The 26,351-nt window shown below is 38.5% G+C and overlaps 4 protein-coding genes across 7 annotated transcripts; 3 read left to right on the top strand and 1 right to left on the bottom strand.

Annotated features, from left to right (window-relative positions):
• Positions 1 to 4,554: 4,554 nt before the first annotated feature.
• LOC137712697 (transcription factor GTE10-like) lies at positions 4,555 to 10,645 on the top strand. Its single transcript, XM_088684060.1, has 10 exons — positions 4,555 to 6,653; positions 6,752 to 6,800; positions 6,909 to 7,067; positions 8,502 to 8,575; positions 8,749 to 8,818; positions 8,909 to 8,992; positions 9,075 to 9,190; positions 9,307 to 9,373; positions 9,499 to 9,629; positions 9,711 to 10,645. Exons 1-10 carry the CDS (start codon positions 5,331 to 5,333, stop codon positions 10,131 to 10,133), a joined length of 2,496 nt encoding a protein of 831 aa, XP_088540186.1. The 5' UTR covers positions 4,555 to 5,330; the 3' UTR covers positions 10,134 to 10,645.
• A 1,054-nt stretch (positions 10,646 to 11,699) lies between these two features.
• On the top strand, positions 11,700 to 14,281 carry LOC137712688 (3-oxoacyl-[acyl-carrier-protein] reductase 4). The gene is made up of 11 exons (XM_068451819.2): positions 11,700 to 12,010; positions 12,101 to 12,249; positions 12,344 to 12,397; positions 12,624 to 12,704; positions 12,798 to 12,843; positions 12,935 to 13,029; positions 13,125 to 13,157; positions 13,249 to 13,383; positions 13,518 to 13,611; positions 13,829 to 13,911; positions 14,002 to 14,281. The coding sequence occupies exons 1-11, from the start codon at positions 11,851 to 11,853 to the stop codon at positions 14,032 to 14,034; spliced, it is 963 nt and encodes a 320-aa protein (XP_068307920.2). The 5' UTR covers positions 11,700 to 11,850; the 3' UTR covers positions 14,035 to 14,281.
• On the bottom strand, positions 14,266 to 18,476 carry PDE312 (Nucleic acid-binding, OB-fold-like protein). Its single transcript, XM_068451818.2, has 12 exons — positions 17,614 to 18,476; positions 17,294 to 17,353; positions 17,166 to 17,195; positions 16,830 to 16,903; positions 16,647 to 16,728; positions 16,481 to 16,554; positions 16,291 to 16,357; positions 15,962 to 16,054; positions 15,620 to 15,796; positions 15,484 to 15,534; positions 15,171 to 15,322; positions 14,266 to 14,963 (listed from the first exon to the last, which is right to left on the bottom strand). Exons 1-12 carry the CDS (start codon positions 18,358 to 18,360, stop codon positions 14,531 to 14,533), a joined length of 2,040 nt encoding a protein of 679 aa, XP_068307919.2. The 5' UTR covers positions 18,361 to 18,476; the 3' UTR covers positions 14,266 to 14,530.
• Positions 18,477 to 21,624: 3,148 nt separating this feature from the next.
• LOC137713617 (uncharacterized) lies at positions 21,625 to 26,022 on the top strand. 4 transcript variants are annotated; one of them, XM_088684612.1, is made up of 9 exons: positions 21,625 to 21,738; positions 21,925 to 22,442; positions 23,836 to 24,000; positions 24,120 to 24,218; positions 24,356 to 24,457; positions 24,579 to 24,695; positions 24,883 to 25,026; positions 25,137 to 25,424; positions 25,621 to 26,022. In XM_088684612.1, the coding sequence occupies exons 2-9, from the start codon at positions 21,927 to 21,929 to the stop codon at positions 25,909 to 25,911; spliced, it is 1,722 nt and encodes a 573-aa protein (XP_088540738.1). In that variant the 5' UTR covers positions 21,625 to 21,738; positions 21,925 to 21,926; the 3' UTR covers positions 25,912 to 26,022. The 4 variants fall into 4 exon arrangements, with proteins under 4 accessions (XP_088540738.1, XP_088540740.1, XP_088540739.1 ...); XM_068452937.2 differs by having other exon boundaries at positions 21,664 to 22,442; XM_088684613.1 differs by lacking the exon at positions 23,836 to 24,000 and having other exon boundaries at positions 21,663 to 22,442.
• Positions 26,023 to 26,351: the final 329 nt, after the last annotated feature.

Genomic DNA, 26,351 nt, shown 5'->3' with positions numbered 1-26,351 from the left:
AGATTCAATATAGAATGAAAATTGAAATTAACAAAATCCACTTTTCTCTACCTGCCCAATTCAAACCAAAACCAAACAATTTTTCAGAATTAAAACATAATAATAAATTTCTCACAAAGCCACCCAATAAAAAAATAAAAAAAAAGGGTGAAAAATTGTATTGTAATCATTTTGTCCATCGCTATCTGAGGTTCTGAAATGCGAGCCCAAAAATTGTATTGCGCCCCAAATTGAACGACACAGTCGCCACAACCACAAATCAACAAATCCAATTGATGGTGCTACAGATCCATCTTCGTCACCTTCGTGCAGCCGTCGGTCTTCGAACTCAGTCTTCAAACCCAGCCTTCGAAGGTCCCATCGTTCGGGCCGCGGTCGGCGACCCCAGCCCTCAATCGATCGCAATAATCAAATAAACTCTCCATTTTCTGATTGATCCACCACCCAAGGAGTGTTCTGTCACCTCGGCAAAGAGGAGTGGGTGGTGCCGACATCGATCCAAGTCGGGGTTGTCAGTGCAAAGAGATAGAGGAAGGGAGAGAGAGGATGAGAAGTGCAGGAACAGACGCAAGAAGACAAAGGTCTTGGCAATCTCGGTGGTTTTGCAGGGGTCTCGCTAAGAACTTCTAGTGAGGCCATTTCCAACGAAGGGTCTAGAGGATTAGACGGTTGAACATAGCTCGAAAATCATCTCTAACTAAAGGTTAGGTCAGAGAGTTGTGGAATCTGAGAGGTCCCACGAAATCGAAGAGGCTGGTTGCAGCCAGCCAACCAGCCAGCCCATAACTGACCAGAAAATATAGTTTTCCTGTCGATTATAACCGATAGGAATATATTTATATTGCAGCCAGCCAACCAGCCAGCTCATAACTGACCAAAAAATATAGTTTTCCAGTCGATTATAACCGACATGATTGCTTAAAAAAAAATTTGAATACAACGACTAGTTAACTAGCCGTTGTATTCAAATATATATATTTTTTTTTGGTTTTTTGGGCCAATTCTTTTTTTTTTTAATTCTTAAAAATTCTAATTTTTCTTTCTTATAAATACATAAATCATTCATTAAATTTAAATTCTAATTTTTTTGGATCAATTATCGTTGTAGTTTTTAAATTTAAGTTATTAGATTTGAATTTAAGTTGTTGTAGTTTTTAAATTTAAATAATAAATTATGTTTAACCCTATAATCCTTTGACCTTCGGTTGGAGACGATTTTTTGTGGCAGGGTTAAAACGAGCCCTGTGGCCCTCTAGCCCTCGGTTGGAGACGGATGCAAATATGGTCATTTACTGTTAATTAAAATATTAATATCTTAGAGAATCTTGGAGGGCCTGAAGGCTAAAACGAGCCTTCTGGCTAGCCCTCGGTTGGAGATGGCTTTAGTCAACACGTATCTCGGCTAGTACCATTAAAGCTAGTCCGTGTGAGTAACAAACACGGTACTGAACTAATATTTAATCTTATATAGTCCAGTGAAGATTAACGAGTGCAAACAAACGCATCCTTATTCTTTAAGGGGGCAAAACACAAAAAGCACAGTAGTGAATCACCGTCTGCTTTTGCTTTGCCCTAATTAGTAAGTCTGTAGGCCATCAGCCATGATTTCAGCCACCGTCCTAGAAACTTCAAAAGTTAAATATTTGATTAACTAAAGCTAAAGTATTTTGTAAACCACATTCTCAATAACCTAAATGATTTGGGTTTTAGCTTAAGTTTGAAAGTAGAGTAACACGTATGCTAGCTAGGCTTTGGTATTTGGGTCAAGGCCATGTTATCTATGCTAAGTATGCGGGAACGGTGACTTGGTTTTACCTAATCTTAGAAAGAGATGCGGTCTCGGAATCCTTTTGGGTCAACAGAAGAAACGTGTAAATTAACTATGATCCCTTGGAATATTTTATGACCATCCATATTTTATATCGTAATCACCACCAGAAATTACCATTTGTCCAACAAATTATTAATAAATGCAACATTGCAAGCCTTTACAGAAGAAACGTGTAAATTACTATGATCTCTTGGAGTATTTTTTGACCATATGCTATATTGTGATCACCACTACAAATTATTATTTGTCCGATGAAATTTTGCCCGAGAATGATAATTCGTTGAGCAAAAAAAGTGAACGTTTTGGTTTCTTCATACATTTTTGCCCGACAATTAGAGTTTGACAAGCAAAGCTTCTGTTGTCGGGTAAAGTTTTTATCCCAAGGCAAAACCTTGGCGAGTAAAATGGAAACCTGTTTTAGGGTTAAAGTTTTTTTATTTTCAACATTTGAAGTTTCTTTTTTGTCTCAGTCTGGTACCTAAAGTCATAATTCAGGAACACTTTCATACATCTGTTAATCTGGAACAAAACTAGAAATAAAGAATTTGTAATCATTCTTCCTTTGTTTTTGAATATTTTTATTAAAGAATATGTAATTAGATCTAAAACTGAAATAAACTGAAATTTTAAATTAAAAAACGCATGTAACAGGAGGCTAGTATTGTTTAAATCAGTATAATTACTGTCTTACTTTTGATTTATATAAATGTGGTTTATTGTAGGTAAGTATAAAAAATTAAAAATTAAAATATGATTGGTATTTTCGAAAAGAGTTTGACAAACCCTCCTCTCATTTAGTTATATTAGCATTTGCCTACACATTTTATGTGTATGAACACATTTTTTAAGAAAATGAGAAGGAGAGGGGGAGAGAGAGAATATGGGGGGAGTGGAAGGTTTTTGTTTTTGGGGTTTTTTATTTTTTTTATTTTTATTTTTTTAATATTGGAGGTATTTTAACATCACCTATAAGTGAGGCTTCAATAAAAACAGTAAAATTTGGACTTGTGAAATTACATTATTGCCCCATCATTTTTTTATATAATAGAAGACTAGTATTTTCACCATCTTTTAATTGATAAAGAGGATTTCATTAATTAATAGAGATATATAAATTATAAATGAGTACCTAGTGTTTGAAGGCGACATGGACCTTAGTTTTTTTTTTTTTTTTGGTCGAAAACTCTTCAAAAGTTTTCTTTTTTTAATGAAATTGGATAAAAAGGAGTATTAATTTAGAGAAATTTGAAAAACTAGGTTTTATGGGTCCATTAAACACTGTCAGAGCAAAGCCCATAAAGGTATGCACCATCTTCCTATGCACCCAAGATGGCCCAGCCCATAAAGATATGCACCATCTTGCTATGCACCCTAGAAGGCCCGGCCCAAATTATTCATTCAGTTTCAAGGAGCCCAAAGTAGTTGCGGGGTTGAAAGTTATGAATTGTAATGTGGGCAACCCAAACACACAGAGCACGTTCCCAATGAGTGTTTATATTTTTATCCAATTAATTTCATACATGAAATTTGAACTCAATATCTTCTGTAACAATATGTAAGCTTATCGTCAACAAGCCTAATGATCGTTGACACATATTAACTGAGCTTGACCTCATTTTGTGGCAGTTAATACGTACTTGTTACCTCAATTATTAGAATCAGTTATAATTACATGACAAGTAACGAATTAGTAAGAAAAAAAAATTGGTTTATTTCTAATCTTTACATCAATTCATCCATCTATGCAAAGTTTTGCATTCCATTGCCCACCTCTCAATATCACTTATAACCAGTGTTTAAAATATCCACAAAATTATCGATATTGATTATTTCCATAAAAATATTCGTAAAATCAAGGAGCTATATCGGCGAGATATAGGAAAATAAATTAATATCGATGATAGCTACCGATTCAGTACAAAAATTTTGCAGGAACCTGTTGCAGATTCTGAATGAGCTGATACCCACCCCATTGCAAAATTTCATAATATTCGTCAAAAACACCCAATTTCAATATATCTATTGATATTTCTATAAATTTTCGTAATGATATTTCCACCTGTATCGATATTTTAAACATTGCTTATAACAAAACACAAAAAATCCTATTTGGTTTGTAAAATAGATTTAACCCATTATTAGCCTATTTAACACAAGTCCATTGAGAGCTACATCCAACTCCAATTCGGGCCCAACTCCTAGACGTTGCCGAACTTAACTGTTGCATCCACCGCAGTGATCTAGAAACGCTTAGCTGGAAGTCCGAACCTACCACGTCATCCGGCGGTAAAAAGTCAAAATACCACACGTGGTCGACACCGTCTGTAACTTTCCTATTTTCTCCAAAACAATGCTCACAACTCTACATTATTACATCACCACTCGCTCGTAGATATTGCCACGTGTCTGCTTCCGAATTTCTAGAAGACTTTTAGCCAATGAAAGGCGAGTGTGAGTTGTTATTCTACTCGCGAGAGTGAGCTATGATTGCATTCTGAATAATTGCGTTTTTTAATGGGCTTCTGGGCTGCGGGGTGTTTAATTAATCAATACGATGTACAGGGTAAGACAAAGCCGTCAGATCTGAACCTTGCGTGTGCGAATTTATTCAATATGTGACCGTTGGATCGTCCAAGTGGGTGATCAACGGCTAAGATTCTTTTTTAGCGGCGGGCGATGAGGCCTCGCGGGCCTTTAAATATTGGCGTCGAGCGAGAGGGAGAACCCATACATCCAAGGCTTTTAGATCTCAACCCACTCTCTCTTCTGTTTTTTCTTCCTTTCTCTCTCCTCTCTCCCTTTCTCTCTCTACCCGACGAAAAACTTTCTAGGGTTTCTGAGGCGAGCGCCTAAACGGCTCCCGCGACGAGATCCAGGTTTTGAATTGGGGATCCTTCGAAGGAGAATCTAGGGTTTTGTTTGACCAAATGCATTCAATTTGAGCAAGGGGGCTTTAGCTTCCGGTGTTTCCCTAAATCATTTGCGGTCTAGGGTTGTCAGCTTTGGGGGTTTATAGAGAGAGAGAGACCCGAGTATAGGTTTTGCTCGTGTAAGTGTTTGAAATCCTTTTATCCTTCCTTGCATTTATTTCTTGAAGGGAGCTTTCGATCTGAGCAATCGGAAAAAGAAAAGCTGCTTTCTTTTGGGGTTAGTGGGTCGGATCCGAGTGTTTGAACATTCCCATTTGCTTAGATTTTCAGATTATTGTGGGAAATTGTTTGTTGATTTGCATATTGGCAACTTATACAACTGCGAATTTTGAATTTCGAGCATTTGCTTGGACATCAAATAACCTGAAATTTTTTGACCTTTGACAACAGAAAATATATAGTACCAACAATTTGGTTAATTGGGAAATTTTGGGTTCTAGGTTTTTTGAACCCGAAGGCGAAAATTTGGACATTTTTGTATTTTGGGTGTCATTGGATTTAACATTGAGGTACTAAACCTAATTGCTACAGGCTACAGCTGATATGTGCAGTAATTGGGAGTGTATCTTATGGCACCAACTGTTCCAATAGAATTCACTGGACAGAAAGAAAGGAAGTGTTTTCTTTCGCAGATGATGGGAAAGTCGCGGAAGTACTCTAAAGGGCAGTTGTCCGGTTTTGTTCCAGATTACCGGCATGCTGTTGAGACCTTGGCTGAATCGGAGGGGTTTGGAAGCTCAGGACGCGTAGACACAGAAATGACAGCTTCGGAGGATTCATGTGGGCCTAAAAGGAAATCCATTAGTTTGAATGTGGATGGTTATGATGGTTATGGGGTGCCAATGCAAGTATTGCCGTTGTCACGGATGTCGCTGTCTGAAAGGAAGGATTTGGGATTGAGGCTGCAATTGGAACTTGAACAGGTACGGGTTCTTCAGAAGAGAATTGCTACTATGAGTTCCAGTGTTGCTGTACTATCCCCATCTAGTGATATTCGGAGTTGCAGTGATGGGAAAAAGAAACCTCCACACGATGGATATCAAACATCATCCGCATTTTCTGCGCCTCAAGGTAAGAGAAAGGCTCCTCCTGGGCGTAATGGTGGCCGCACAAAAAAAAGCATGTCGGGACCTTTGGAGCCATCAAGGCCATTGGCTCCAGCCACCAATTCAAATGCTATGTTGATGAAACAATGCGAACAATTGCTAACCCGCTTAATTAAACATCAGTTTGGTTGGGTTTTCGAGAATCCAGTTGACGTGGTGAAGTTGAACATACCAGATTATTTTACAGTCATTAAGCATCCAATGGATTTGGGCACTGTGAAGAGCAAGTTGAATTCAGGCATGTACTCTTCTCCATTAGAGTTTGCTGCTGATGTGCGGCTTACTTTCTCAAATGCTTTGACTTACAACCCACCTGGAAATGAGTATCACATTATGGCCGAGACCCTCAGTAAATATTTTGAGCAGAGATGGAAAGCCATACAGAAGAAGCTTCCAGGAACAACTGGTATGCAGTCTTTGCCTTCAAGAGCAAGACCGGCTGTTCGTGAAGAAACCAATACTGCCTTCTTGCCACCCTCAAAAAAGAAGAAAAGTACACCTGTTGATACTGCTCTCAGGTCTGAATCTTTTAAATGCATCTTGACTGTTGAGGAGAAGGTTAAACTCACTCAGGAGCTGGATGATTTGCTGGGAGAATTGCCTGAAAATATTGTTAATTTCCTAAAAGAGCATAGCAGCAGTGAAGGGCAAACTGACGAGGATGAGATTGAGATCGACCTTGATGCCCTTAGTGATGATACCTTGTTCGCCTTACGGAAGCTTATGGATGACCATCTTTTGGAGAAACAGAAAAGGCAGGAGAAAGTTGAACCTTGTGAAATGGAGGTATGTTCATCTTTTAATTATATTTTAATATGTGATGCTTTCAATAGTTTTTCAACCCAACTTTTGCATGGATTTCTTATTACCCTTGGTTTCTGCAGATTATTAACGAGTCGGGATTTAGCAACTCATCAATGCAACCCTGCAAAGGTTCATTTGCATTAACAGCTCTGTGAATTTTTAAATGTTACCGTTCAAAAAAACTTCTTGCGCAAACTTATTTCTAACAGTGGAAATGGCATCACATTATGTACTCAGGCAATGATCCAGTTGATGAGGATGTGGATATCCTTGGTGGGAATGACGCTCCTGTTTCAAGCTTTCCTCCAGTAGAGATAGAGAAAGATGCAGCTCACAGAAACAGTAAATGCAGTAGCGCAAGTAGCTCCAGCAGTGATTCAGGCTCTTCATCTAGTGGTTTGTCTTTCTCCGCACTTCTCATATATGTGGTTTAGTTGTTTTCAATGTTCTGATTGTGGAGTTTGTTGGTCTTAGGATCTTCTTGCATTCTTTTAAAGTTGCGTTGATGGGAACATTGTTACTGTACTAAATACCGTCTGTCTCTTTCTCTCACTCTTATACTCACACACACATGATGTTTGTTGTGCAGTGTGAGACTAACATTGCAATCTGTGATTGTTATCCCATCTCACTTGACCATTGAATAGGTTGCAGTCTGATAGTTATCACTGTCTTCCTAAACCAAGAAAGTAGTTTCGACTGTCTTCTATTATTGTTTAGCTATCCTGCTTCCTTGAATGGTTTGTTTTGCCTTGCCATAGTGATCTATGGAACATGGTTAAGGAAAAATGGTATCTGAGTGCTCCTATTCCCAACCATCTTTTATCCATATCTTATGAATATGCGGTTGGGAAATAGGACATGTGGGTGGATTGGTAGCACTCCTGATATATAGTGAGAGTTAGTACTAAGGTAAAAAAATGGAAACACAAATAAAATTAAGTTCTTATGTATTTGTCATTTAACCATACTACATTCATCGCATTTGAAATGCTGGTTTCTTGTTTTGTAGTTTGTTAGAATTATGTCCACTTTAAAAAGGTTTGTAGTTTGTTAGAACTATGTCCACTTTAAAATGGAAACAAGGGTAACCGAAGTTATATCCTTCTAGTTAAGAAATAGGTGTTTCGCTCTGAGTGTATAGTTGACTTCATTTAGTGACCGGGGCTTCATGGAAAAGTCTTGATAGCGATAATAAATGTGTTGTTGGAGATATTTGATTAAGCTGTCTGAATAATTTTATGATATGGTCCTCTGGATAGAGAAATTAGTATGTTTACAATATAAAAGTGTCTTTTAAACTGAAAACATGTATATGTTAAAAGTTTACAATGATGCTAAACTCAAATTCAGGGCAATATGGTATATCATGGGGTGGATTTGTTGTAACCTCATTAGTTTCACCTGTTAGTTTATATCTTCAATTCAGTGATACTATAATTTGAAGCGTACAAAAAAGTTTGTATTTGAGGACTTTTCCATTTTTAACTTTTTTGCGATTTTAAAATAAATGTTCACATAAGCATGCATGCACATTCACTCAATGTTCAAAGCTACAAATACAAGATATGAGTTGCTTTACAAGACTTACGATATTTATGAGGTATGAATCAAAATATATTGTTTTACTGGTGATCTTCCTAGCTGGCCTTGTTTTGATGAGCCGCAGGAGTGACTTCAGGAACATTTGTCTAGCCTCCTATGAAACTATAAGATGCTTTGTGTTATCACAATGTTTCCATAGGTTCCAGCATATTATTCCAAATATAAATCATCCCCATTCCTACAACTTCGGATGTTTGTTGCTGACATGATAGAATTTCTTCACAGATTCTGATTCTGGCAGTTCTTCAGAAAGTGAATCTGATGATGCTAAAGCTCCAGCTTCTTTTGGTGGAGGAAAGGTATACTGTAATATTTTGAAATGTGTTGGTAAACTGGTTCTTCTGCCTTGGATATTTATTGTAATATATGTGACTTTACTAAGCATTTAGTTAGTATTGTACTCCGTCACTTCCCCATTCTCTCCTGTTTGTTTGTGAGTTGTGGAAAAATTTCTGACATCTTCGTTTGGCAGGAAAATCTAGGTACTGGAGCAAATTCAGACCAAAAGAGAAGCGATATTGGGGATTCAGAAATTCAAAATAGTAAGTTGTGGATTTATGTTGCATTTTTTCTATTATTGAAATAGGTAGTTAAGGAGTTCTCTAAAAGCAGTTGTCATGAATTTTGTGTAGATTCAATAAATGGGGTGGGCCCACAACTAGAGCAGGACACCCCGTCTAAATTAAACCCTGTTGAGGAGGCTGGACATAGAGAGGGTAAGCATGAATAATCGTCAAGAAAACTTTTCTGCACGTAATTTTGGGGTACCATCTTACAAGTCATGCTGTAACATCGTAGGGGAGAGTGCTCCAACTGAGAGGCAAGTCTCCCCCGATAAGCTCTACCGTGCAGCTTTATTGAGGAATAGATTTGCTGACACAATACTAAAAGCCCGAGAGAAGGCACTAGAAAAGGTTGGTTTCCATTTTCCACGCTGGGTGCATTTTTCCTTGATGTATGCATCCAAAATTTTGTTTGTGTTATTTTCATTTGAGATGTGGTCAGTTCTCATCTAATATTTATGGTTCAGGGTGAAAAGCTGGATCCCGACAAATTGCGAATTGAAAGAGAGGAACTTGAGAAGCGGCAAAAAGAAGGTCTGGCTTTCAAAACTTTAGTTATCTTATCTGAGATTAGGTCTGCATTTCGTGCACCAGAAATCAAGGTGGTCAACAGTTTTGCAATTGTTTTAAATATTCAATTTTACTTTGTGCATCATTAGAGAAAGCACGCTTACAAGCTGAAGCCAAAGCCGCAGAAGAGGCTCGAAAGAAGGCTGAAGCCGAAGCTGCAGCCGAAGCGAAAAGGCAGAGGGAACTAGAAAGAGAAGCCGCACGTCAGGCACTGCAAATGGTAAGAATATCATTATGTTGGTGGAAGAATTCTACAAATCTTCTCTTAATTAAACTGCTGCTGATAATTGGGTTTGTGCAGATGGAAAGGACTGTTGAAATTAATGAGAATAGTCAGTTTCTAGAAGATCTAGAAATGTTTAGGGCAGTTGTTGATGAACATGTGCCAATTTTCACGGAGGAGACCACCCCGGAGCATATTCAGGATGAGCTTGCCCGGCTTGGTAGTTTTAAACTACAGGGAAGTAGTAATCCCTTGGAGCAACTTGGTTTGTTCATGAAGACAGACGATGATATAGACGAAGAAATTGAACCTCCCCAGAGTGCCCCAGAACCAGAACCTGAACCTGAACCGGAAAGGGAACCAGAACCAGAACCAGAACCAGAACCAGAACCAGAACCAGAACCAGAACCAGAACCAGAACCAGAACAAGAACCAGAACCAGAACCAGAACCAGCAAATGATGTTGAAGCAAAAGACGTTGAAGAAGGAGAGATCGATTGATCTGTTTTTCTCTTCACGTTCTTGTACCAACCGAGGAACAGAAAAATGGAGGTTCTGAGGCGCTGTGTGGCAGTGACTTGGGATGCTTTTATTTGGATTTGTTGGCCACAGTATCATCTCTTTCCTGAAAGGGGGAAGAAGACCGACTTAGCTGGAGAACAATTGCCAGCAACACAAATTGAGTTCTGGGTTTCGGGTTTTCCAGCTTGTGTTATGTGAAATGATTTTCTTTTCTTCATACATTCTCCAAGGGAAATGAAGGGTGGAATTCGAACATAACACGATTCGATCCAAATTTACCCATAGCTGGGGATGTATAAATCAGGGGAAATCCAAATTTTTGTGTGTAAAAAGAAAAGTTTAATTTTTGGGTAGAAGGATCGGCTTAGAATTGTAAAATATCATTCTCCTCGGACCATTTTGGCATTCTACCCCTTTTTTACTGGGGACAAAAGATGTCTTGTTTTGTTGGGAATTTTTAGGAAGGAAATGGCAGATTTGGATTTTAGAAATGAGTAGGAAGATTTTGGTTTCGTTTTTCATTCTTGTTTCATCCATGTATTTTGGCATCCTACCTGTATTTCTAAAATCTATTAAGCCGCCACCCCCGTTACGTTCATCTCCACCCGCCTCCCCTGTGCTCCCATCCTCCACCATCACTCCCGCCGCCATTGCTGCCACCGTCGCTTCCACTTTACCTCTTTTCGCCCGGTTTCTAGCATCTCAAATGTTGACGCTGGGGGCAGTGATCGTCGCCACCTCCGCCTCCACCGCAATGTTGAACACGGTACTAAAATAGAAATCGAAAATCAGATCTGAAAGCTACTTTCTCGAATTGTCTAAACATGGGTTTAATTTGATTTTCGGTCAGTTTTCGTTAAGTGCTGTTTATATTTAATTTTAAATTTTAAATTTCAAATGATTTCTGACAGTGCGATTTGAACACGATCATAGGATCTCTAGTTTTCCTTGCAGTTTAACACAAAAAGTCGGAAAGTGAAATAGTTGTCAAACAACTCTCACTTCAATACATCTGGCGTGTTTACGTAATGGTAATGAAAATGGAAGGAATTGAATTAAAGAGGAGTTGGAATAAGGAGAAGTCAAAATTGGATTCTTGTTGAAGCTGTTTACTTAAATGTTTTGGAATCGGAATAGAATTCTATAAAAGCTGTTTACTAATTCAGCAGAATCGGAATATAAACCACTATGATTATTAAAATGCCCTTGTCCCAAATCAAATATTTTATATACTTTAATGGGTTTATAAAGAATATTTTTGGGAAAAAAAAAGAGTAAATGAGGACATAAAGGGAACAAAAGTGTCATTTCGATTGCCCAAACAAACAGGAATTGGATTACCACCTATATTAGGAAATCTAATTCCACCAATACAAGGAATTGAATTCCAAAATTTATGTGGGCCCCACTGATTTTTTGATCCCTCTATGTTTAGTAAACACCAGAATACTACGTAATCGTAATTCAATTTCACATTTTCATTACGGATGCTAAACACGCCATTAAGTCAGTCAGTTTGAGTTCGATAATTCTCTTCCGTTAGAAGAAATAAAAACGACGTCGTCTTGCAGGTACGCATTGCTCACTCCTCTCTCTCTCTCTCTCTCTCTGAAGTCTGAACTCCGATTGATTCAATCTTCTGGCGACCATACTCGCCTCTCCTTCTTCTTTCGCGCCAGCCATTGTCCGACTCTCAATGGCGGCCTCGATCGCATTCAACACCGTTGGAGCTCCGGCGCGACTCTCCCGCCAATTCTCCCACCCGCGAAGCTCCTATCCGCGTCTCGGCGGGCTCCGACTGCGCCACGCCTCTCCGGCCATGTTTTCGAGCTCCTTGTCTTCCTCCTCTGGCTCTGGTACTCCAATCTCATTTTCATGTTATTGTGATTGAAGTTTGTATCGGAACAATTTGGCGATGTTTTAACGGAAATGTGATGAAATTGCAGGAATTAGGGCACAGGTGGCGGACGTTGAGCAGTCTAGCGCTGCTGTGTCTCAGAATCCGAAGGTGGAGGCTCCGGTGGTTATCGTCACCGGAGCTTCTAGAGGAATCGGCAAGGCGGTTGCTCTCGCCCTCGGCAAGTCTGGTTGTAAGGTCTCTCATCATCTTCACCGTTCATCATATAACCATTCATCATCATGATCGTGATCATATTCATCGTTCATCATCGACATTTCAATGATTACAGGTGTTGGTAAACTACGCAAGATCGTCCAAGGAAGCTGAACAAGTTTCTAAGGAGGTATCGTGCCTTTGTAAATGCCTGTATTCGTAATTTCATACTTTGTTTTATGACTCAAGTCCGTGTAGAGAACACTTCGTACTTGAAATGTGTGGTTGAATGTCAGCAATTTTAGCAACTTATATGACTCGATTATATACCGATTGCTGACTGCTTCGTAGTTGAAATGTTTGGTTAAGGGTCGCATTGTTAACAAATTTTATGGTGGTTTAATTAAATGCTGTAGATTGAGGCATCTGGTGGTCAAGCTCTAACATTCGGGGGTGATGTTTCAAAGGAAGAAGATGTCACAGCAATGATTAAGACCGTAAGTTAATGTGCTATTTTTTGGGCAAGCTATGTGTTTTTTGGTTGAAATTACTTCTTGCAACATGATGTCATTTGAATCAAATGAATATAGGTGGTTGATGCGTGGGGAACGGTTGATGTCTTGGTAAATAATGCAGGTTAGTCAGCTTCACTTTGTTTGCTGTATTTTAGAGTCCATGTCTCGTCGTTCCTTTTGATTTCAACTGACTGGTCTACGATCCTTTTCAGGAATTACACGGGATGGCTTATTGATGAGAATGAAAAAATCCCAATGGCAGGAGGTTATTGATTTGAATCTTACTGGTGTGTTTCTATGCACACAGGTGAGTGTTCGGAGGAATTTGTTTATCCAGTAATTCTAGTTGTTCAAGCTTACATTTGTCCGATTTCTGAGTAAGGTTATTTGTGCTTTCTGCAGACTGCGGCAAAAATTATGATGAAACAGAGAAAGGTAAGCACGTACGTTCTTCCCTTGTTGTATCGTTTGAATTTGAAAAATCCTATTTGCTTTTAGATCCGCTTAGTTATTCATCATATTGCAGGGAAGGATAATCAATATAGCATCTGTTGTTGGTCTTGTTGGCAATGTTGGACAAGCCAACTACAGTGCTGCAAAGGCTGGAGTCATTGGCTTCACGAAGAGTGTTGCAAAGGAATATTCGAGCAGGAACATTAACGTATGTCAGTGGTTATGCAGTTCAATCTTCAAGACATTAAACATGCAAGCGGATAGATTTTAAATTTCTATCATATTGCAGTCTTACACTTTGGGCTCAAAAGAACGTCTGTCTAAATCTTTCTTTTCTCCTAGGTCAATGCTGTTGCCCCTGGTTTTATCGCATCTGATATGACTTCCAAGCTTGGAGAAGACATAGAAAAGAAGATCTTGGGGAGCATCCCCTTAGGTGAGAACACAATCAGTTGGCTACCAGTTATTTAAGCATTAATATAAAACTTAAATTACTCGTCATTTAAATAAGAGAGAATTTTCATTGATTCATAGGACGGATGATTGAAATTTGATTGACTCTTCTTCCCTTGTTCAGCTAATCTTAAATTCTTAATTTTGAAGATTATGACATAAATGAGATGAATTACGTATCAATTCTACGATTCTTTCAGGGCGATATGGTCAGCCTGAAGAAGTGGCTGGACTGGTGGAATTCTTGGCGCTTAATCCCGCTGCCAGCTACATTACTGGACAGGTAATGTTTTCTTTAAGATCTGGTACTTTTCCTTGGACGGATACGAAAAGGGCACATTATTGATCTAGTTTTTCTGCTCGTCCGTTGTAGGTCTTGACCATCGATGGAGGGATGGTGATGTGAGAGGCTGGGTCTGGGTCCGGGTCCGGCACCCCTACGAGCTTCGTCTTACTGAAAGTTTCAGAGGCTTTTCTTTACCTTCCAATCTTGGCGGCTACTAGTTTCAACGAGGAATTGAATAGAAAAGTAGAAAGGATTTTGCTACTTAATATTTTTAACGAAGATTGTTTTCGCTGATCACTCTTTGTACGTGTAGTGGTTTCCATCCAAATCGCGTAAAGAGCGTTAGTAAAATTTGTGGTTCAAAACATAGTGAAGCTTCTGTTATTTCTTCCCCTAGTCGTTTACATTCTCCTTTAATTTTACATTCTGGGTTGTAGGAAATGAACAGATATGGATGTTCGTCCCTAATTCCTCGAAAGAAAGAGAAGCTATATCTATGCTGGCTCCTAGCAACAAAAATGGGACTCACCGTGCGTAAATCTTCTGCTCCTCACTTTTCTACCAACTGCTGTACGGATAACTTCGTTCCATCTGAGCCATCTTACCAGTTAGAGCCTTAATCCTCGAACATGCCTTCATCCGATATGCTTGCAGACTCAGTCCCGTTAACAAGAGGCTGGTCCGACAAATCAACATTGGAGTCGTGTAAGAAGCTGAAATCAAAGTCATCGTCGTCATCATCTTCATCATCGTCATTTAAGCTCGTCTCTTCTTCGATTTGTCTTGGTTTTATACCCTTGGCTTCTCTTTCCATCCGTTGCTTGATGCAATCGTCATACGACATTTCATACCAAACATTGCTCTTTCCCACAATTGCTTTGTTATGAGCATCCGTCAGCCGCTCTTGCTTGCTTTTCTCTGAGTTCTTTGGTTCTCCCCAGTAGTCATACCGATACAGAGGGTTTTGCGGGTCATATTGATCCTTCCCAAAGTAACTGGATTCCACAAACCTTCCCGGCTCTTCAAGTGGTAAACCAAGAGCTTTACGGCTGCACAGCAAGTCACACAGTTATTGCTTAGTTTCAGGATAAGCAATACAAATTAGCCACAGCCCAGTAGGAAGTGAATATGATGCATAGTCAACGACATTGCGGGATTACCACTTTAATGTTTAATTGCATTGGTGATATTATGGATTAAAAACCAGACTGTACATTTCTACAAAAAGTACAAAAATATAGCACTGATGGCCATACCAGCTTATGTCTCTGATCAACACTTCTCTTTCCTCGAAGGATCGGCGCCAATGTAAAAAGTCATACTCATCCATTTCATCATTCCGCCTCATATTGGTAACTTTGTATTCCTCTCCTCTCTCTTCCGCTTCCTTCTTTAGTGCATTACGTAGCTGCAGGCAAACATAAAAGAACAAATAAATAAAGTGAGAGTGTTCTTTTCCTCAGCCAACTCATATATCGCAAAGCAAAAAGAAATGCAACAGTCAATATAGTGCTTTGAGCAAATGTAATACTCAAGAATATGAATCTAACAGGCAACGGAACAGCTGACCTGGCGCTCAGCAAATGCAGCCTCCAAATCAAGTTCTTTAACGCTAGTTTTCTGCGTACAAAAATGAAGAACAATCAGTAAATGTCATATCATATATTCATAGAACACACTGCAATGTCACTGGAGAATCATTTACCAGGATCACTTTCGGTATTACAGTTTTCTTGTACTGGGCTGTTGTATATTCAACATTGTTTTTTTCATCGTAATCTTCAGGATCAGATAACTCTGACAGTTTTTTGCCTTTGTATTTATCAGGATTAGCCTCCAAATCATTCAAAATCATTTGCTCAGCAACATGTATCTGCCACAACTGCATCAAGACGATAACGCTAGTCAATGAGTAGCATGATGGTGATAGAGAAAAGTCAATTTTGATTTGAAGGACTCAAGACAAACAAAGAATATCCATATACATAAACCAAGAGTAAGGCATTTTAGATATAACATAACAACATTTCAGATATTAAAGATTTACCTTATCAACATAAGGGTGATTTGACAATAAAGGTTCCTCTACTGGATTGTCTTTCGGATCCTTCCTGGGGATAGGAGGCCTTCCACAATCACGCTGAAAAGTGAAACAGACCAGAACAAAAGCATAAGCATGTGCTGATATTAAATACTAAGACTAAATGCTTCATAGAGCACTGAACTGTACGAAATGACTGAAGGTAAAAAAACTAAAGACGTGATTGAAATTGTGAAACTGTGGATCCCCAGTTGCAACAATATACTAATGATAGGCATAATAACAGGGGCCAGGGGAAAGGTGGAAAAAATGAAACTTAAAGGAAAATCACACACCCGCAATTCATCTGGATTAGTATCTTCATCACGATGAAATATTGGCGAAAAGTCAAATCTGTTAAATCTGGAAAAGTGGACGGAAATATGAGATATCAAGAAGCAAATAAGCCTGAACAAAATTTAAACCTAGGAGCATACTTAATCAAACAAAGGGGAGGACTGAAAGTCTGTGAATAGAAGTACATACATCAGGTGGTCTATGTTTGGATAAACAAAACGCATTTCAATGGGAAATCGGAAGCGGTAAGGATCTCTCTTTGCCTGCAAAAGAGAAATTAGTGAGAGAAAAGATCCACAAGAAATATGATAGAAAGTAAACAAACAATAGAAAGAAACTGAAGCACAGAACTCACCAGGATTTCAACAATGACAGGCATACCAACTTTTATGTGATGTCGGATCCAGTACCAATCATTATTTTTAATCGGGACCCACCTGGCGAGACATCAACACACATGAACGCAATGAACAAAAAACGTTCAGTGACAAAAATACTTTCAGTAACTCTAACAGGAAGCATAGGGATCGATAATCACCCATCATGTACACCTCCAATGTCGACAAATGCTCCTTGATATAGAGCGACGGCTGTCACTTTCCCTTCACAAATCTGCAATACACATTTTCCATTGTATCATCAACCATTATATTTCTTGCTACCAAAGACACTTCATTTACAGTTCTTTTAAGAATTCTCAACAAACGAATCTAATAATGAAAGTGCCATACAACATAGCATGTTCTGTGTAACCGTAACATAATCATGCTGCGAGGATGACCATCTCAAGTTCTTAGCATTCTTTGGTGAGATTTAAAAGTTCATTTCCAGAATCAAAACAAATAAAGTAAAAACAATATTCATAACAACTTACTTGTCCGGGATAATAAAATGGAAGTTCATACTGCACAGAAAAATGAAGACCATGTCAGAATATTTGGGTAATTCAGAGCAGGGGCCGATGGGGCGGGAGATACAAAAAGAAATTAAAATCCATCATACCATGCCCTCTTTGTAGTCCTTGCCTCTCTTCCTCCTACCGGGATGGTAATCTTGGTCATACTGTACGTCATAAAAAATGCAGAATTTATGGCCAAATTCGACTAATTAGTAAATATCGAACTTAATTCAATTTATTCAATCCAACTATCATCCTTTTTCATCCAAATTTCCAAACTTTATACTCAAATCAAATGTGCTTGAAACTAAGTCAGAATTAGCCAATAGACGAGCTAATAATGCAAAAGGAAACAAATTAACAATACCAAATTAACCGAAAAACACAAAAAGAATAAACAAAAAAAGGTTTAATCTTTGCAGACCTTATAGGATTCCTCTTCTAATCGATCCTTATTCGCAGCGACCCACTCCTTATACTGCTTCAAGAACACCTTATACCTATCCAAACACAAATCATCAGTCTCCATCGTCGCAGTCGTCTTCTTACTCTCCAATTCATCCAATCGCACCCTCACCGCCTGCAACTTATGCGCCTCCCTTATATACTCCAGCTCCTTCTTATCCACCTCCCACCCCCTCGGCGGCCAATCCCTCGGAGGAATCAGTCTGACGACCAGCGGAGCCGCCCAAACCGTCTTCAACGGCTCCGGTATATCTCCTTTGATTTTAAACTGTTCGCGGTAGTAGTCGTCTTCCGTCAGGCCCATTTCCTCCATTTTCTTCTTCCGGTAACTGGGTCGGAGCATCCTGAAGGCTTCAATCGCCTCCGGGGACTGGAGAGCCACTTCCTCGCCCTCGTTCAAGCTTTTTCGCGCGAAATCGGCCTCCGGCGAGAGTATCTCCTCCCAGGGAGCCCAGCCGCGCTCGACCCAGTTGCGCTTCCGGGCCTCGTCTTCGGTTTCTTTGTCTTTGGGGCCGAAGTTCTCGAGGAAGGTCTCGTCGACGGGGAACTCGTCGGTGCTGAAGGCCTTGGACTTGAAGAGAAGGGGACGCCATGGAAGGTGGTGATTTTGGTGGTGGTGGAGGTGCTTGGGGTGGGGATTGGAGAATTTAGGGTTTAGGGTTTTAGGGAAGGTGAAGAACTGGTGAGGGGTTTGGAGGACCTGCATTGCTGTGAGGGTGAGAGTGACTGAGAAGGGAGTGCATGTGAGAGTGTAGAAGCTCAGAGTGAAAGACGGTGTTTTATTTTTGGATTTTGGCGAGTGGATAACGTAATTACCTTTTATTTTCTGAGAAACCCAATATTTTTTTTTAAAGAAAACTAATGAAATTATTTGAAAATTTTAAATTTTAACGATAAAGATAAAATAATAAGTAAAGTGAATAGTATCAGGATTGAGCCTGTAAAAATATGATTTTTTATTAAAATAAAATCCAATTTTAATTTTGACTAAGGTATCGCAGCACAAAAAATTTCAACCTGTAATAAAGAACTATCCCCAATCAAATTTAGCCACTAAAGTCGCCGCCCGCAAATGAGCCACGAGATCTGAATCACCATCACATGCCCCTTCAAGTAGATCCAAAAATCAAAACAAAGGGGGGAGGGGAAGGGGCTAAGTGGCATCTAAAACACCCTCGCTTTGGGGAAAGCCACAACACGATTGGCCTTGATATTTTCACATGCCGGTCGGTTGCTGACCCGTGAAGGGATATAGAAGTGAGGGCCAAAGCAAATGAGACGCAATTGGCTTTGAGTAAAGGATGATGAAGGGAATGGAATGTGAGAAAGAGAAGCAAATGAACAAGATGGAAGAGAATGGGTGTTGGGGGTCGAGGGAGGGTGGTTGTAGGATGGGGATTATAAATGTCAAGGGCAAAATACGGTGAAGAACACGGGGAAGCGGCAGAGGACACCGGAAATAAAAGTCGTGACCTCACAATCTGACAACCATATGTAGCATAAATACTAAAGAGGAGAAGGAAAAAGAGGAAGAGCAAGGGGGTTGATGCTTAGCGCCCAAACAAAGGAAGGAGTTGGCGGGAAGAGTAGGGGGTTTTGAGGAGTTCTGTGCGAGAGAGAGAAGGGAGAAGTGGCCAGAGTTATTTTCGCTTTTCGATAAGAAGAGTTTTAGAGGTGGGCTCATAAATTGAATCATCCTTTCAAATTGTCTTTAAAGATTTATCTCTGAAAAAAATCATTCAAATAGGAAGTTCAATCATCAAAATGTGAAATAAAACACAATTAGAGTGTTCCTCTTCAACCCACTGCGTTTCAGGTTTAAATCCTCATTTCCCTTTGGTGTAGATTAGCGTTGAACATCACTTGTATTAAAAAAAAATGTAAAATAAAGCACTGTCCGTTATATATTCTTCCAATATGCAATAACTTTTCTCAATGAATAAGCATTGGCTAAAACATTTTTTGGTTTTGCTGATTTTTTGCATGAATAATCTTAGAAAATGCAACCTAAAACTAAACAATTATGATCATAAGTTATACCTCAAAAGGTGATGCAGGGCCTAGACGATACTCAGATGAAGCCCTACCAAAAGTTAGAACAAATAAAACAAGCTGAAAGGAAGAGATCAACTTATATGAAACGAGTTCACGAGCACGTGGAGTCGATGCAAGAATACAATGCAATGCGAGGGATGAGGTAGTGGAACTTGTTTCCCAAGCATCTAAGCTCTATAAAAAGGGAGAAGAGTTAGAGAACAAGGCATGCGATCAAAACCCCTTGACTAGAGAATATGGATTCAATTAACTGACTTGAATGTTGGACTACCTTTTATAGGTACCCCTCACTATAACGAAGTTTTGGAAAAAATGACATCAATGGACGCTTCTTGATGAGGGATTCAATGAACGTGTGGATAGTCAAAAAATTTATGGAGGTATTTCTTCGTGTAAGAAATCTCGCACCAATAGGTTCATTTCAAATACCTTTTTGATAGGTATTTTGTAGTGTCTTTATTTGTTTGAAATATGTTATGTGTGCAGGTTGCAACTGCACGAAGGCTCCATTTTTTAAATTTCAAAAGAACCTCAGAACACAACAAATAATTCCTTTGAAAAAAATACGATTAAGATCATACAAATTTAAATCATAAGGACAATATTAGAAATGAAAATTAATATTTAGAAAGAAAAAGCTGGCTCATTAAGACAAATGTACAGTATTCGGACCCATTTCAGTAAATAACAAAAAAAAAAAAAAAAAGAGTATTCCTAATAAGAGCGCACAAAATTGGACTTACAACTAGTTTCCTCTTTTTTTTCTGCTACCTCAATCACAGATTAATTGTGTTAACTAATTTATGTTGTAGGTACTATATATATGAACATATATACTAGTATGAATTAATAAATGTATGGAAGACGAATACCTTTTAAACCGGGTAGATTAATTTTTTTCTATTCTCGTAGATACCTCTATCATAGGTTAAATGTATTTTATCAACTTTTTTTTTTTTTTTTTTTGTCATTTTAAACTGGATAGATTGATTTTTATCTATTCTCGTAGATACCTCTATCATAGGTTAAATGTATTTTATCAATTTTTTGTTTTGTTTTTAGTATATCAATATTTTTACACTAAGGGGAGGGGGAGTTTGGTTAAACCACACAATGGGCAGCCTAATTTGGTATCGAATTCACTATCCATGAGATTTGAACCTAAGACCCTTACCTTCAAGTGAAGAGGAACACTACCCGACCGTAGTATTAGGTGGCTGTATTTTATCAACTTATGGTATATGTATGATATATGATGGCATATAATTTTTTTTACCTATTTTCCATGAAAGTGGTTATGTTTTCGTATATAAATATTTACATTAAAAATTTGAGTAAAAAAATTTAATTAAAGTTGAAAAATAGGAAAACTGTACTAAATCCAACAGTGTCCCAAGAAAAATTGACGTACGAATTAGGTGCAGCGAAAAAAGACAAACAATATTTAATTCTTATATTTAATCTTAAAATTGAGCAAAAAATAAGTTACAATTTAATAAAAGAAAAAAAAAAACCGATGTAGATAATTAGTGTATGAAACTAATCCAACAAAAAAAAAAAAACTACGTAGTAACAACTCACAAAATTAAACTTATATCAAATTTATTATTTTCGAATTATAATAATTATCTTTCCCATATAAAAATAAATATGCCATAAGATTGCAAAACTAAAGATTCCAACAAACATAAATAAATAACAAGTGACCCTTCATCATAGTGGTGGAAAAAGTTGAGTTTTTGCATGACGGTGTGGATTCGAATTTCATCGATATCTAATCTAACATTTAATCTAACAAAATCTATCGTTTGTAAAAAATAAAAACAAAAAATACCCGTCGACAAAATATTAAATGGGAAAGTTAATGTCCGGCCCAGCCCACGTGAGTCCGTTAACCCAAAGTCCGTATCGTAACAGCTCCGTCATTCAAATTCTCCCCAATTTTCGATCTATCCGCCAATCTTCCCCTCCATTACACAACCCCCCTTTAAACCTCTCTCTCTCTACAAATCACTTTCTCAGCTACCTCGTGAGCTCTCTCCTCTCCTCTCCTCTCCTCTCTTTCTCTCTCTACAATCTGATTCCATCGTTTTCTTTGACAGCCTTCAAATTGCTTACCTTCAAACCCTAAGTCTTCACCTTCCATATATGCATCCATCAAATTTGTAAAAATTGATTGAATATTTGCTTTCTTGATTTGTTCGATTCGTACCAGGAATGGCGACCTCGGCGTTCAAATCAACGACGAAGCGGACGCCGATCGGAGCGTCCAAGGCTCCGCCGGAAGACTCGGCTTCGTTTAATCGGAAGGCGTCTCACCGGCGCTCCCGCAGCCTGAGCTGCTTCTCGCGCGGGTTGCCGGAGCGGACACCGGCGGCTGACGATTACGATGATAATCGGGTTCCCAGCAGAGGGAGGTTCGTCAACACGGTCAGAGGCTCGGGATTCCCGGAGATCAGCCTCGACGACCTCGCCGTCGAGCTATTCGACTCCTCTGCTGACCGGAGCCGCTCGGTTGCGCGGAGCTCCGAAGCTACTCCTGCTGACAGTGCCTCGCAGAGGCGTGGGAGGTCGGTGTCGAGGCACGGCCCGAGAATTGGTGGTGGTGGTGGTGATGTGAGGGGCGGTACTGGTAATAATTCAGCTGGAGGAAGGGTAGTTTCGGAAAGTAAGGGTAATTCAAGCCGAAGGCGATCGGTTTCGGTTGCCCGGTATCAGATGAGCGATTCTGAGGTGAGAATTGGTGTCCTTATACTTTTAGTTTCCCGTTGAATTTTGATTTATTTGATTTAATGCACATTGTAAAACGTTTAGATACTATTGCTTTATGGCCTTATTTTTTATACTAGTGCAATTTGAATTAAAGCTACAATTAGAGTGTGTAATTAAAGATTGTTTAGACAGTATAATGCCATTGAACAAGAGAGTATTGGGATGGAAGAAATTGATATAATTTGTTAATCTTGGATTGTTAAATGAGTAAATTGTCGATGTACCCCTGAACTTTCACCTAGCTTTCGATTTTCCCCCTCAACTTTTCTATTGGAAAATTAAGGACTCAAACTAATTTTTTTAGCTGATTTGACCCTACCGTTAGTTTTTCATATATTGCATCCATATTTCTGTTAAATGAGAACATGTGCATAACATGTGGTGTAGTTAAGTTATTTCACTCTTAAAAATGATTAAAAAACTTAAAATAAATAAAAAAACAAAACTTTGCCTCAATTTTTGTCTACTAATTCCTATCCTCAATTTTATTTTTCCCTCTCATTCCTATGCATGAGAAATGACATATGGTGTTATTATCTTCATAAGTAGCTAAGTTAGTCTTTTTCTTGAAGCATGTACTACCATTTTTATTTTCTCTAACAAATTAATAATTTTACAAATGCTATTGTTTCCAAAGTAGTGCATTGATTTAAGAAACATGTTCATAATACTCATAAAAAGTATGTAATTATTATGACATTATGAAAAGTTTGTAATTATCTTGAGCATTTTTTATGACATTATGAAAAGTATGTAATTATCTTGAGCATTTTTTATGAGTATTATGAACATGTTTCTTATATTAATGCACTGTTTTGTTTTGGAGACAATAACACGAGCATTTGTCAAATTATTAATTTGTTAGGGAAAATAAAAATGGTAGTACATGCTTCAAGAAAAAGACTAACTTAGCTACTTATGAAGACAATAACACCATATGTCAATTTCGCATGCATAGGAATGAGAGGGAAGAATAAAATTAAGGATAGGAATTAGTGGGAAAAAATAGACGGAAAGTTTTGTTTTTTTATTTATTTTCAGTTTTTTAATCATTTTTAAGAGTGAAATGACTTAACTACCCTCACATGTTGTGCACATGGTCTCACTTAACAGAAATATGGATGGAATATATGAAAAACTAACGGTAGGGGGCAAATCGGCTAAAAAAATTAGTTTGAGTCCTTAATTTTCCAATAGAAAAGTTCAGGGGGAAAATCGAAAGTTAGGTGAAAGTTCAGGGGGTAAATCGACAGTTTACTCTTGTTAAATTAAACGATTCTTGTTAGCTATGTCGGATTAGTGTAATTCTTCCACTCATTTATTTGTGGATCATTTGTTGTATTTTTAATGATAGAGTGATCTAGATCATACCCACAATCGCAGCACCGTTAAGTCGAGGAACTTCGTTAGTGGAAACAACCAGACACCCTTGTCCCGTAAGTCAACAGATTCAAATTTTAGACCAGCTTTGAGAAGATCTCTTAGCCAGAAAGATTTTAAGTCCCATGATGGTTACTCTGTAAGTCTTAACTTCTTTAACTTTTGGTATTTTCATTTAATGCTGTTTAATGTGTTTTCCAGTCAGAATAGTTCTTAGAAGTGAATTGTGTTTTGAGACAATTTCTTTGGGCCTTTCAGAGCCAGTCTTCGGTCCTAACTGATGACGAGGGGAGGGATGCTTATTCCAACAAAAATGGGGTTGAGAAAACTATCCGAGCTGTATATTCAGAGAAGAAGGTCTACTTTTGAACACATTATGTTAGGATAACAACCTCTGTGTAGTTCTTTACATTAGTTGTTTTGTGTTATGATAACCACCTTTGTGTGGCTCTTTTATATTGGTTGTTTATTTTTACCTTCTTGTCACCCTTTAGGCAGAGCACCCTGCTGGTAATGATGTTAAAAGTGGACTTTATGAAGTAATGCGGAAAGAACTTAGACATGCTGTGGAAGAGATCCGGACAGAACTTGAAATTGTATGTATTATAGCGTTCTTTATATCTTTGTTGACATTTGTTTCATCCCTTTTGTTTGATTTTAGAGTTTTGTCCTCCTGTCATATGCATCCTAACCTTGGTTCCTTTTTATCTTATTCAGGCGAATGAGAAAACTAAATCCGCTGTTTCAGCACCTGGTGATTTACGTTCTAACAGTAAAGATGTACTTCAGGCTGTTTCTTCGATCAGGAAGAATTACTCCTCCAAATTGGAACAGGTATTCATGTTACTATAAAGGCTTAGTTTAGTTAAGGAAGAGTATGTGGCCTTGATTATATAGATAAGGAAGAGCAGATCATTATCGGTTTTTATTGAAGTTGTTAACTGAGGGTGCCGTATGCCATTTGAAAAAAGTTTGACTACTATTGATCATATTTTTCTTTTTTTTTCCATGTATGTGACAGTCAGAAAAACGAAAACAAGATTTATTAGCTGAAATAGTACTGGAGGAACAACATAGTAGGGAGCTGTCTAAGATTGTCAAAGAATTGCTTCCCGAGCCAAATAACATTGTTGTTGCCACAGACAGATCATCAAGAACCAGACGGGTACCAATCTGTCTGAAACACTGCAGATTTGCATGTTACCGTGTTTTTCTTGGGATTTTTAATTCTCTTTGTTTTACTTTCTTATCAACTTCTGCTTTTCACTTTCACAGAGGAGTAACGACAGAGGTAGGATGTCTAAGCGACTGACTGAGGAGGCGGAGAGATACATTGAGGACTTCATTTCAAATGTGGAAGACACAGATATATCATCAATTGACGGAGAAAGGAGCGATACAAGTTCAAGTATAGGAGGAATAACAAAGCACGAAACTTATCTGAGTCCAGCTTTTTCTACTCCTCTTCCTGTCACAATGGATGGGGTTGTTCTACCTTGGTTGCAGTGGGAGACTAGTAATGATGCTACGCCAATAGGATGCAAGAATAAGAACGAACCACAGGTGATAAATGATTAGCTCATCTTGCGATTATAAAGTCTAGCATATGGACAGAGTTGACATGTGCAGTTCTTATTTGTTGAGCCCATTTTGTCTACTATTGCAGGCTGATATAGCCGTTCATGATCATACTATTTTTATCTTCGTTCATGATTTTCTCTTCTCTTATCATCTCAATTTCATTAAATTCATTTCTCAGGGAGTGATAAAAGTGCAAGATCAAAGTAATCAATCTGTTAGCAGCCATGGAAGCTGGAGCCCTGGAATAGTCGACGCCCTGTCAATTAACATGGAAGATGCAGGAAGTAAAGTTGGAGGATATAGAAGCTACGAGTGCCAGTCACGCCTTGGTGGGTCAAATGGTTCGCAGTTCGACATGGAAGAGTATCTCCAGCTCAAGAAAAATGACGATTTACTCTTCGAAAGGTTGAAGCAACAACGGAGAATTAGTTCCGGCGGTCTCCTGCTATGTAACCGGATGCTTTTTTAGCACAATTGTTTACTTTCAGGTTGCTTGTCACTCCATAGTAAACCAGTGACACTTTGTATAGATTTTTCATTTTTATCGGCCAAGTGTTTTTAGCTTTGGATTTGATAGAAATTTTATGAACCGTCCACGCGATTAATGTATGCACAAGCTGCATACGCTTAAAGTGTCTGAACAGCTGTTCAAATTAAACGGATCTCTAGCGGTTGACAACTCTGATTCCTGAATCCGTGACTAGTGCGAGATGTACACTTGCAACTGACTCAGTTTTGTTACGGATGTTAGGAATAATCGTCCGTGGCTGTCCAAACCGAATCTCCGGCGGAGATCGTGCATCAAATTTAGATCTGATTGCACGAACGCTTGACACGTGTCCCGAGACAATCAGGATCATAGAGTATGGGAGAGGAATTTCAGTTACACAATGACTCATTGAGTAAAGA

The sequence above is a fragment of the Pyrus communis genome, chromosome 14 (genome assembly GCF_041283825.1).
Source record: "Pyrus communis isolate YQ-2024b chromosome 14, ASM4128382v1, whole genome shotgun sequence".
In the NCBI taxonomy this organism is placed as follows: domain Eukaryota; kingdom Viridiplantae; phylum Streptophyta; class Magnoliopsida; order Rosales; family Rosaceae; genus Pyrus; species Pyrus communis.
This window is presented reverse-complemented; position numbering and strand designations above follow the sequence as displayed.

Excerpts from the sequence above, each read along its gene's own strand:
- LOC137712697 (XM_088684060.1), top strand. The coding sequence starts at position 5,331 with ATGGCACCAACTGTTCCAATAGAATTCACTGGACAGAAAGAAAGGAAG. Across the intron at positions 8,576-8,748 it reads CTTCTTTTGGTGGAGGAAAG|GAAAATCTAGGTACTGGAGC; the intron begins GTATACTGTAAT and ends TTCGTTTGGCAG. Across the intron at positions 9,374-9,498 it reads TGAGAAGCGGCAAAAAGAAG|AGAAAGCACGCTTACAAGCT; the intron begins GTCTGGCTTTCA and ends GTGCATCATTAG.
- LOC137712688 (XM_068451819.2), top strand. The coding sequence starts at position 11,851 with ATGGCGGCCTCGATCGCATTCAACACCGTTGGAGCTCCGGCGCGACTC. Across the intron at positions 12,250-12,343 it reads TCGGCAAGTCTGGTTGTAAG|GTGTTGGTAAACTACGCAAG; the intron begins GTCTCTCATCAT and ends CAATGATTACAG. Across the intron at positions 13,384-13,517 it reads ATTCGAGCAGGAACATTAAC|GTCAATGCTGTTGCCCCTGG; the intron begins GTATGTCAGTGG and ends CTTTTCTCCTAG.
- PDE312 (XM_068451818.2), bottom strand. The coding sequence starts at position 18,360 with ATGCAGGTCCTCCAAACCCCTCACCAGTTCTTCACCTTCCCTAAAACC. Across the intron at positions 16,904-17,165 it reads CATTTTATTATCCCGGACAA|ATTTGTGAAGGGAAAGTGAC; the intron begins GTAAGTTGTTAT and ends TGTGTATTGCAG. Across the intron at positions 14,964-15,170 it reads TTGATCAGAGACATAAGCTG|CCGTAAAGCTCTTGGTTTAC; the intron begins GTATGGCCATCA and ends CTTGCTGTGCAG.
- LOC137713617 (XM_088684612.1), top strand. The coding sequence starts at position 21,927 with ATGGCGACCTCGGCGTTCAAATCAACGACGAAGCGGACGCCGATCGGA. Across the intron at positions 24,458-24,578 it reads TCCGGACAGAACTTGAAATT|GCGAATGAGAAAACTAAATC; the intron begins GTATGTATTATA and ends TATCTTATTCAG. Across the intron at positions 25,027-25,136 it reads GATCATCAAGAACCAGACGG|AGGAGTAACGACAGAGGTAG; the intron begins GTACCAATCTGT and ends TCACTTTCACAG.